Source organism: Ambystoma mexicanum, chromosome 5q, assembly GCF_040938575.1.
Source record: "Ambystoma mexicanum isolate Mex_15411 chromosome 5q, UKY_AmexF1_1, whole genome shotgun sequence".
Classification (NCBI taxonomy): domain Eukaryota; kingdom Metazoa; phylum Chordata; class Amphibia; order Caudata; family Ambystomatidae; genus Ambystoma; species Ambystoma mexicanum.
This window is the reverse complement of record NC_090933.1, coordinates 493,091,363-493,103,524: the sequence shown is the minus strand read 5'-3', so window position 1 is coordinate 493,103,524 and position 12,162 is coordinate 493,091,363. Positions and strand designations below refer to the sequence as shown.

Here is a 12,162-nt window from a genome sequence, read left to right as displayed (position 1 = left end):
GCTGGCTTCTCTTCCTGTGTGGCTCTGCAGATCCCGTTGTTCCTGTGCCTCAGTCATGGCGACAAGAGGGACGACCTCTGGGGACTCCAGCAACACAATGGGACGGTCGGTGACAGAAACAGACAAACTTCTATTCAGCGGCACTTCGTGGTTTCAGCTCCTTGCGTCTCAGCAAATAGCACCACTGCGGTCTAACGGATACTACTCTGGAATTTCATCGCATCTGGGGTCCAGCACTCTGTTGAGGTAGCTGAGGCTTGGTTAGTCCTGCTTACTGGGAGTCTAGGGGATCTTCCAGCAGCTCTCGTCCGTCTTAAAAGCGATGCACTCCATGTGTGTTCCTCTCCCTGGCAGTTCGGTTTCAGCAGCAGTAGCAGATGTACAGCCAGCGCTGAGAGGATTATCCAAACAAGGTCACTGGAGTTGATTGGTCCCACCAACTCAAGGGGAGAAATTGTCCTTGCAGGGCTTCTCTAGTCGAGGCGAATTTGGAGCTTCAGCACAGCAGCAGGGCTTCACCGGGCAAACCAACGGTCCAGGAGTTGCAGCAAGCGTCTCTTCCAAGTTCTTCTTCGGATTCCTTCGTCCAGTGGTCGACTCTGCCTTCCAAGCCAAAAAGCCTCGCCTTTTATGCAAGTTTCTCCCATTCATTTCAGCCTAGTTGTCACTCACAGCAGGGTGGCTGTCCTGGTCGGAAAGCCAGCCGACCAATCACCTATAGGTGCATTTCTGTAACCAAGGGGATTGAGCACAGGGAGTTTCCGGCACCTCCCTCACTTCCTGCCCCTGCCAGACATACTGGAGACCGAGACGGGCCTCACTCGTGAATTCCACCAAAGACAAAACGGACAAAGGGACCATACCTGGTTTGGCGCACAGAGTAAATCTCAAGAAGGCCCTTTCCAACAAGAAATGTCGAAAAAAGACGACCGGGGCCATTTTGATGAAATGGGAACCCTTGCGTGCTGTACTGAAGCTGCACACCCTGCCCGCGGTAGAAACGCATAAAAAGGTAGTAAAATGTAAAAGTAAACCACTGCCACCAGCCACTAATTGTAGAAAGGGTAACATACAAATGTTACATGAGAAACTAGACAAAGGGGATACTAAGTAACCCCTCCAGCACCCTATGGTAAGATAGTGTACGCTGGGTATAGAAGTTACAAAATGTAAGTAAAGTCAATCTCACTCTAGTGCTCTTGGAAACGGTAGTTTCACCAAGAGAAGGCATTGAAACCTTTGGGAAATCTAAGACTTCCCAGTGCCACTGCACTGAAGGTCCTGTGTGTCACAATGTATAAGATGACCAAGTTACTTTCTTACCTGGTAACGTTCTTCCGATGGGATGTTCCTCCGACGTATTCCACATCTTTGACAGTAATTACCACAGCTGTGCTGCTTCGGAAAACTTTTTCGGCGTAGGCGTCCTGTGTCGATGTCCATACGCTGTTCATCGAGGGCCTCAGTCGACAGTCAACGTCACCGGATGTTATATCTAGGACGCATGACGCCAGTAGCCTCAGTTGTAGTTTTTTCCCAGAACGTGTGGCACCAATCATCTGCCAGTATGACTGCAGAAAGCCTTGTGGAAATAAACTGCAATCGCATCAGAAATTCTAGAGGGGCAGGCTAGGAGGGTTGAATGTGAAATACGTCAGAGGAACATCCCATCGAAAGACCGTTACCAGGTAAGAAAGTAACTTGTTCTTCGAGGGGATTGTGTCCTCTGACATATTCCACATCTTTGACAGACTCCCAAAGCAGTACCAACGCATGGAGGTGGGAAAGGAATTTACAATTTCATCAATTAAGAATGTCCAATCAAATTGCTGAATATAGGACTGCCTTACCAAAGGCCAAATCTTGCCCATGGATAGAGTCCAGTGAATAGTGTCTCACAAAACTATGGACAGAGGCCCATGTGGCTGCTTCACAAATATTACGAATGGGAACACCCCTCTGCAGAGCAGTGGAGGCAGCCACACCCCTAGTAGAAAGAGCCTGTAAGCCTAAAACGGTAACATTCAGAGATCGTCAAAATGATCCATCTGGACAAGGTCTGCTTGGAAACAGCTTGACCTAAACGCCTTCCAGCGTATCCAACAAAGAACTGATCGGCCACTCTGACCCGGGACATCCGTGAGAGATAGAAACTTAAAGCTCTCCTAGGATCCACCCTATGGAGCCTCTCTTCTTCCTTACCAGGATGCGGGGGAGGATAAAACACCAGAAGAATTACCTTCTGGCTCAAAGGAAATATCGACACAACCTTCCGAAGAAAAGAAGGACAAACCCCAAGGACCACCCTGTCCTTATGGAACACTGTGAAAGGTTACTTGGCGGAAAGTGCCTGCAACTCACTCACTCTGCGTGCGGATGTAACTGCAACTAGAAATACAGTCTTAAAAGCCAACAGTCTCATCGGGCAAGAATGCAAGGGCTCAAACGGAGCTCCCATTAAGAACTTTAGAATCAAATTCAAATCCCAAACCGGCAACCGGAAAGGCGATGGTGGAAACACATTAGTTAGCCCCTTAAGAAACAGAGAAATCAAAGGAATCTTAAAATAGGAACACTCCTCAGACGAACGCTTAAATATTGACAGCGCCGCCAGGTAACCCTTAATGATACCCACTTGCAGGCCCTTGTGGGCTAACACAAGCAAAAAAAGAGAACCAAAAGGAATGGAACATTGGAAAGGATCCACATTCTGTACCTTGCACCAGTCGCAGAACTTTCTCCAACGGCAACAGTACAGGGATTTTGTTGCGGGCCTTCTGGCCGAAAGCAACACCTCCATCACGTCCTCGGGGAGGTCCCAATCCTTATACCTCAGCCTTTCAGACACCAAGCATGAAGGCTGAGAGACTTGACCTCTGGATGGAGAACTCGACCCCCCCTCGTGTGAGAGCAGATCATTTCGGTAGGGAAGACGGTGCGGAGGGCAGATGGACAGGTCTAGAAGGTCCGGGTACCACACTCTCCTGGCCCATGCCGGAGCAATGAGGATCATCCGGGAACCAAACCCCCGCAACACCTGGGGAATGACGGGGACTGGCGGGAACACGTACAGCAGTGGGAAGGACCACTCCACTACGAACACGTCCCCTAAGGCTCCTCTTGGAGGAAATTCCTGCGAGCAGAATCTTTCGCACTTCCGGTTGACACTGGTGGTGAAGAGATCCACTTGTGGGGTTCCACAAAGGGCGAAGATCTCCAAAAGAACTTCCTGAGCCAGCCCCCACTCGTGAGAGACTGTGCTCTGCCTGCTCAGGGCGTCTGTCGCCGCGTTTTCATCTCCGGCCAGATGAACTGCCGAGATCGAAATTTCCTGCTGGATGGCCCAGAACCAGAGCTGCATCGCCTCTCTGCACAGTGGGAGTGACCCTGCCCCTCCCTTTTTGTTGAGGTAGTGCATGGCCACTGTATTGTCCGTCATAATCCGGACATTCATCCCCAGCACAGATGGCAGAAAAGCCTTCAGGGCTAGCCTGACAGCCCGCAGCTCTAACAGATTGATGTGGAGTCTGGGCTTCGACAGAGACCAATGGCCGCTGGCCGTCAACTCGGTGGCATGAGCTCCCCACACCGTGAGGGATGCGTCCGTCATGATCATCATCTCCGGCCACGCTTGCCAAAACAGAGCCCCTTTCAACAGATTTCCTTCGACGGCCTACCACAGAAGGTCCTGGGCGAATGAGGGCAGATCTGAACGGGATCGGACATCCGGCCGGAGAACTGTGACCAATGCATCTTGAGTGCCCACTGCAGAGATCTCATCTGCAGCCTGGCCTCTGGCACCAGTAAAATGCAGGATGCCATGAGGCCGAGCAACCTCAAGAACTCGAACGCCGGGAGACTCTGGGCACGTTGAAAAACTTGTCCACCATCTGCAGAATGTGATGAGCCCTCACATGGGGAGGCAAACACTGCCCCAGAGATGTGTCGAGCACTGCTCCGATGTACTGAAGCCGCTGGGTAGGTGTCACATGAGACTTCTTTAAGTTGAGGGAGAAGCCTAGCTTGTGAAGGGAGTGGCAGGTGGTGTACAGATGATCCAGGACTTGCTGAAGAGAGTGCGCCCTGATCAACCAATCGTCCAGGTAGGGGTAGATGTGAATCCCTCTTTCCCGAGATGTGCTTGGGATGAATCGGCACATGAAAGTAAGCATCCTTGAGGTCGAGAGACACCAACCAATCCTGAAGTTAAAGGGCATGGAGGACTTAAGAGTAACCATCTTGAGCTTGTCCTTCCTGAGGAGCTTGTTCAAACCACGCAAGTCCATGATGGGTCTCAATCCCCCGTCTTTTTACGGGATCAAAAAATATGGGGAATACCATCCCTTGTTTCTCTCAGCTACAGGCACCAGTTCTATGGCACCTTTCTCCAGCAGGGATAGGATTTCCTGCACCAGGAGCGGATCCAGACGCTTCAAAGAGAGCTTCCCCGGTGGATTGTCGTGAGGCCTCTGCCAGAAAGGAAGAGTAGCCGTGGGTTATGATCTCCAGAACCCACACATACGAAGTAATGGCACGCCATTCTACAAGATGCTGCGCCAGCCTTCCCCCAACGGGCGAACCATGGGCCATGGCCTCATGACTGAGCGGAAGCGGCAGTGCCTGAGGGCAAGTAGGCAACTGCCCGAGAGGCTTTGGCACCTCGAGTACCTTGTTTTCCACCTCTGGTACTCCTACATTGGCCCCTTTGACTGACGGCTCCTCTCAAACTACCAAAGGAAGAGTAGTATCGAAAGGAACCTCCCCTCCATTGCTGTCCCCTCGGACGAAAAGGCAGAGGTTGACGTACTGCAGCGCTCAAGGACTTTGCTCCAGCTTTGGAGGTCTGCAACCTCTCAAGGCTCTCGTCAGCCTTGCTGCCAAAAAGATGGACACCATCAAAGGGCATGTTGAGAAGCCGGGACTGTACATCAGGAGCAAACCCCGACTTTCGCAACCACGCAAACCTGTGCATCACGGTGCTCACCGCCATGGACCGGCTGACACAGTCTGCCACGACCAGCCCCGACTGAACGGATTCACACATGGCATCCTTGCCATCTTGAACGAGGGCTAGAAAACCATCCAATTCCTCCCCTTCGGGAATATGTTCAGCCGCCAAAGATACACAATTCCACAGGGTATGAGTGAATCTTGCCAAGGCACAAACGGAGTTGGCTGCCTTTAAAGCCATGCCCCCAGATGAAAATACTTTCTTCCCCCAACCATCAAAACGCTTGTCCCTATCAAGAGGGATGGTAGGGTATACAGCCTGCTTCGCTGGGGCCGTAACCACCTGCACCACCAAACTCTCAGGAGTGGGGTGTGTAGACAAGTAGCAGGGGTCACCACTGGCTGGACGGTATTTTTTCGGAAGTGACTTTCACTCCCGGGAGACTCTCCGGAGCAGTCCAAGACGCCACCGCCACCCTTCTTTGTAAGGCCACATGAAATGGCAACACCGGGTCAGTGGGTGGACCTTGGTTCAGGATGTCTGTCGGATCATCCTGCAGAAAATCAACAGGTGGCGCAGACCACCCCAAGAACTCAGTCAACCTCGACATGAGACGCCCGTTTGAGGACTCAGCATGTGTACCAGGCGGAGGCCTGCCAAACTCAACCTCCGGAGAGTTGTCCAGACCACTGGCATCATGTAAGGACTGACATAGGTCTTCCATTTAGCTGTGACCAGACAACAGGTCATCAGGAACCTCAGGAGGCACAACCCCCTCCTCATCCAACCCTTCTGCCACCTCTGAAATGTAGTCCAAAGGCTGGAATAAATCAAGCCTGGGGGGATGACTAGAGAAGGGCTCAAAGACGGGCCTCATTGACTTGCTGAGGGCCTTCCTCAGAGTTTCCACAGCCCCCCCCCCGGTAACTCCCTCCTCAAAATGCGTCGAGGGCACCAATGGAATTGGAGTCGACCGAGGCGCCGACGACTTCGACAACGGCTTCGAGGCCGGAGCCTCGAGCGTGTCCTTCGACGCCTCGGCACCGATGGCATCGACAACTTCCCCAGAGCCGGAGCCAGAGCCTCGAGAGAGTCCCTCGACGAACATGGCACCGACAGCGTCAATGCCTTCTTAGAAGGCCTCACTTGCTCAGACGGTCTCGATGGCGTCGAGGACTGGGACCTGGACCTGGCCCTGCTATGGCGATCAACCTTGTCCGATCGGAACCTCGCCGGCTCCTGATGATCGCGCCAACTGCCCGAGCTCTAATGCGTGCGAGCAGTGGCTCTTGCTCGTTCCTTGCCGGCTTCTCTCTAAGGCGCTGACGGAACGGTGCCCTGCGATTTGAAAATCGCCATCATCTCCTTGCGGAATACGTCCCATTCAGCTGGCGATGAATGCTTGGTGGGACAAGCTACCCGCCGTCTGGCGGAGTCCTCTGACGAGGAAGGGGACCGGTGACAGCGTTTCCGAGAATGCCTAGAAGAGGCAGAGGAATGGCGGGACCCACTCAGAGGCCGAGAACCCCCCTGGACTTACGCCGATGCAGAATCACCCCTCTAGTCGTCGGTCGAAAGACCAGCAGATTTCGGCTTGCGGGTTTTAGATACCCTACCTACCGTTAACAACTTCTTCCGCTCCTGCAAGGCCTTCGAAGTCAGGGACTGGCTGTCATCGCAGTCGTGGCTTTCGCCGAGGCACCAGAGGCAGACGTTGTGCGGGTCCGTGATGGACATTTTGGAACCGCAGTCCCGATGCTTTTTGAAGGCCGACTTCGGGGTAGAAGAAGACGAAGACATGATCTCAAACTTTCACAATCGAAGTAGAAGAATCAAGCGCCGAGATTCCAAAGCGAACACGTTCGCGGAAAAAACGGAAATGAGGCTACGGACGTTGTGCGTCCTAGATATAACATCCGGTGACGTTGACCATCGACGGAGGCCCTCGAGGGACAGCGTATAGACGTCATCGCCGCAGGACGCCTACGCCAAAAAAGTTTTCCGAAACAGCACAGCTGTGGTAATTACTGTCAAAGATGTGGAATACGTCGAAGGACACAATCCCCTCGAAGATGCCTATGGAGTTTGTCAGACTCCAAAGTTAAAAGAAACACAGAAACACATAGAATTAAAAGTACACTGTCCCAAAGTTCAGCAAAAGAGCTGGGGGTCTGTAAGGTGGGAGGAATTTAGCACTAAACTGAAAAGTCTCCCCAACACACCGCAACATGTGTTAGTCATGAAATACACTCGCAGCTTACACAAACAGACACTCTTATACACAAAGAGCATTTTGCACGGTTCTGTAGATAGAGGACAGATACATATACATACTGTCAAAAGCTTTTATTATTTTCTCAGTAGCCAAGTGCAGAAACACAAAGCGCAAAGCAACAAAGACATCCAGAGCAAGCTAGAGGAGTATATAAGCCGCCTGGTAGGACCAAGTACGGCTAACTTATAGGAAATATAGCACAATATTAGTGTGCAGAAATCGTATTATAAATCTAATTTAAAAAATAAATAAATCACAGAAGGCCTCAAGCCACAGGACAAGCAACGAAGGGGAGTAGGACCGGGCTGCACAGAGCAGGAATGCCAGAGCTCACAGCCAAGGTTAGAGATAAACAACACATTCCAAGTTTCAAATGACCAGCAGCAGAAAAATAGAATAATCCTCATAAAATCCTCATAAAAGCTTGATTTTGTGGTCAACAACCGCGTGATGCGGCCGAGCTAGACAAAGGGTATTCACCTGCGGTGGGAAGACTAACTGTTCTCAGCAACCCAGACAAGAAGTGAAACAAATGTTGCAACGTGGAGCGTACTCCCATAGGCAAAAGGGGTGTTGCTACCAGACACATTGGGGCTGAGGGCTGAGAAACGAACTAGGTCCCAGGCCTGGGAGACCAGCTCTAACCAATCAGGGGACAGAAATCTAGGGGTGGATGGCAGGGGGCAAGGGCCAATGGTAAGACTGCGACCCTGCAACAATGTAATAGATCGTTTCTTGGGAATGGGGCACGTCAGCCACCTGACATGGAAGGACCAGTGGACTTAGATGTATACCGATCTTCTATAGGGTCTACCACTTAGAGCACCCAATCAAAGTGAGTAATAGGTTTTTTGGGGGAGAGCCCAGGTGCGAACGTAATTTTACCTCAAAATGGAGAGGCAAGTCTTGTGGAATTGGAGATTGTGGAAATGTGTTGCCCTTGGCAGAGTCCTCCATTTATTCTGGGGAAAGGGTTGTTGGGCCCTTGGGAGCCGAATCCCCAGACCTCTGGTATACCGTGACCTCTCCAACACTAGAATGCTTGATTTTCTATAACCGTCAGAACCTCCAAATTACACAATGTTGCACTAGCTAGAGGAACTAAAATAAAATGTGATCAATGCCACCAAGAGCATAAATGTTAATGAATCATATGTGGACCTTTTTTTAATGCAGGTTTATTTGCATCTAGATCTCACGTTAGCAGTTCATATTATGCATAGTTATCAAAACTGCCTTATTTTCTGAGAAGGCAGAGAAATCTCTAGATGAGCGTAACATTCTCAGTTAGCTTCCAGTTTTGACAGTTCCATGGCTTTACAATGGTGGTAAAAAATAGGTAGTTGAAGCACTGGTGTAAAGCAGTGGTTAAAAACATGGTTTCTTATGTTCATGAAACAAATGGGGAAGAAACCCATATACCTTCTCTATTTAATTGGTTTGCCTACCTTAGCCTTCATTGTCCCTGAAAAGGGTGGAAACAACCAAAAGTTACACCGGAACAGATGCTTTTAACGCTGATACAATGGCATACTGGTGCATTAGCAATATTGTAAAGACATGTCAAACAGGTCACACACTGTTTGGAATTCAAAGTGTGCTTGATATTCTCTAGCAGTACACATTTTGGAATTTCCAGTAAGGAACAGTCTAGGGACTGAAATTGTGAGCCATTTAGCTCATTCTTGGAGCCTTCCAGAGGCTGAATAGCTGGAGACCAACTGCTACTTTTGACCTCCGGGGACAACTTGTGTCATAGAACAGCTACGTGACAGTTTGGTTTGCAGCAAACTAGTTACAAGCACCTCAATTCTCCATAAGCAATTTTCAATTTCCTACTACACAACTTTGCGATAAATGCTCCAAATCACAGTGACCTTCAACAGCTCCAGTCTGATATTTTATGGGGAAAACCATAAAATATTTTTTTTTAAAGAAATTAGCAGGCATATTTTCCAAACCTTTCATTCAATGTCTTCTAGATATTTTTAAACAGCATTTATTTTCCACTCCATCTTACCTTTTGAAGTATGAGTATGCCCTCATTAGTGATGTGGTCAGTTTCTATCCTGAAGTATCCTTGTTCATTTCCAGAGATGATTGTAAAGTTTGCAAGCCAATTATCGGTGCCCTCTTGATCCAGGTCAAATGCTTTCATACGCAGAACCTCCACATCTACCGTGTTCTCATCGACACTCCCCTCATACTGAAACACATTTTGTTTTTAAATGCATTTTATTTTGCAGGTAACAGGTACCAGAATTATTACTCTTCAGTAAATTAAACCGGGATGGTGTTCATTATATTCGTTTTAAAAGATAACTATAAACATCTCTTACTCCCTCTTTCTATGCCGCCCTATATATAGATCTAGACAGTCAGCAATAGTAACTCTTTAGTTATGGTTAGGTTTAACTCCCAAAAGAAAGAGAACTTTGGGTTTTTGCAAGTAAGGCAGTTAAATGAATCTTCACAAAAACATACCCCTAAAATAATAAACCTTTAAGAAAAGTTCACAGGAAAGATGCTTTTTCAATGCAGTTTCTGAAAGTCCTAATTTTTCTCAGAACCTGAACCGCTGAATTGATTTGCACCAAATGTTGATGAGCAATGGCAGTCTGGTCCCGAAAGTGTGCTGCTGCTCGTTTGGTGGCAATCCATCGAACTGTTAGTCTGAAATCTGGGCAAAGTGGCCAAAATCTCTACATTCCCCAGATACATTACTTGTCTCTTAGAATAGCACCCATGCTTCAGGAACCTCAACTTCACCATAACCACAGAGGCAATATCATCAACTCTGATATATATATTTCTGAATATAAAAACAATTAAGACGAGCATGAAACAGAACAAAAGCAGATGAATTTGACAAAGTCACGGTGGTGCCTTCATATTAATTATGCAATATCTGCTTATTGGCACTCCCTTCCCTTCAGTATCTTAAGAACATTTTGAGGTCACAGAGATACAGACCAAGAATTGTGTGTTAATCCTTTGTGGTCGCCCTCCTCCTTCTCTCAATTGTTGAACATTATAAAGGCCAAAATGCAAGTTATCAGCAAACTGTAAACTCTTGCTACAAAAGCATTTCCACAAAATGTTCAGGTTTTTCCAAAGCACTGCTGGGCAAGAACAGGTATGTGGCTCCAAGTCTTTAGAACAGCAACGTTTGAAAGGTTGTCTTTTGCCATTTGCACTGCCATACTAATCCCAGCACACATCAAGAAGGAATAATGTCTACTTGTAGTAAGATTATCTGTAGCACTGCATGCCGTCACTCCCCTTTTGCCCAAAGCCACAGTCCTATTAAGAAATATTTGATTTGGTAGGAAGGGTAAAACAAATATTAAGAGGACTAGGTATGGAAAAGATGCTTGTTGGCAGAGTTGATGAAAATACTGTCAAAAACGTATTTGCTTTTGTCTTATGAACGAAAATAAATCCGCCCAGTCTGAAGTGAAGCAACAGTTATGTCATGGAGACTTCTGTAAGAATTATTTTGAACAGGGGCTGTACCAATAAAAAGCCTTCCATAAAAAGAATCTGCAATGTGATTGTACCTAGCACTTTGTGGATATACTGTGCTTTAAGATTCTACACTAGTTTGAGCTTCATAATCGGACCATTGCTGGTGTAGAGCAATTGACAGGGACTTTGATAATCATTATTGTGCACTAGGTCCGAACCTCACTGCCATTGCTCTAATATATATATATATATATATATTTTTAAATGTTAACTGTTTTGACCGAAAACGGCCTACTATTAAATCAAACTGCCTCTGCCAGTGCTATGCTTCCTTATGTACCAAAGACCCAGGTTTTGATTGAAAAGGCTCACCTAAAATTGGATGCCCTGGACCAACTTAGACGCATAAACTGTCTTAGCAGATGCCACATAATAAAGACATCTTTAGAAACTGATAACTATTCATACTAACATTTTAACATGCACTTTAGGTACGCCAATAAAAAGGTATCCATCCCTATGGTTTTGGGCTTCAAACTGTGCCATGCCGCTATTTGCCCCTGATCATATGCAGACATAGGTCACGGGATGGTAGCGATTAAAACACTAAATTTACCATTTCTTTTTCAAGTACTGGAATATTATCGTTGACATCCAGAATATCGACGTTGACAGAGCATGTTGTGGCAAGTCCTTGTGAATTTCCATCTCGGTCTCTTACTTCCACAACAAAGGAGTAGAAGCTTTGTTTCTGTATTAAAAGGTAAAGATGAACATGATTGTGTTAAAGACAATTTCTTGTAGAAACCTGCATAGTACAATAGCATGTAAAAACAGTGCAATGCCAATGAAGGAATTAATCAACATAAATCTGTTGTATCGACAACACAAAGAAGAGCATATTTGCACATTTAAAGAGATTCAAGGCTATTTGCTTAAAAAAAAATGTTTGCTGAAAGTATTTGTAAGTGTTTTTCTGGTGTTTCGATGGAATTCAAACATCCTCAGCTAATCAGGAAAGATATTCTAAGACACAGTTGCTAGTAAGAAGTTCTGCAATGCTTTGCAGGGGGTGGCCTTACGATTCCCGCATTTTGTACTACATTACAAAGCAGGGCAGCTGCAATTTGTAGTAGATTGGCTTGCAGATGACCCTTCACCAGACACGCTCATGTTGCAAGCTACTGGGCTGCCTTATTACCTAAAGGAGTTATTGTGGTTCAGAAAGCCCCGCAATGGCTGCTGGTCACATCTGGTGTCCCTGGGAGTGAAAGTATGGGACATGGACCTGGCAAAGATGGGGCAGACAGACCCCATCTCGGCACAGATCCCTTTGGTCTCAATAGTGTCGTCCTCAACTCAGGTTAGAATGGGCATATGCACGTACTGGGAAACCTGTGGGGTGGCCACCATAGGGGATTTGTTACAAGAGTGTTTTCACGACCTACGAGTTTGCAAGACAGACAGG

General features: G+C 47.6%; 1 protein-coding gene across 1 annotated transcript in view; it reads right to left on the bottom strand.

Moving 5' to 3' along the window:
- The window catches only part of LOC138497459 (desmoglein-2-like), a 289,004-nt gene that overhangs the window by 120,017 nt on the left and 156,825 nt on the right, over window positions 1-12,162 (bottom strand). The window contains exons 7-8 of the mRNA XM_069620959.1: window positions 11,311-11,445; window positions 9,247-9,432 (exon numbers count right to left, since the gene is read on the bottom strand). Coding sequence (XP_069477060.1) covers window positions 9,247-9,432; window positions 11,311-11,445 — 321 coding nt within the window. The remainder of the gene's footprint in view (window positions 1-9,246; window positions 9,433-11,310; window positions 11,446-12,162) is intronic.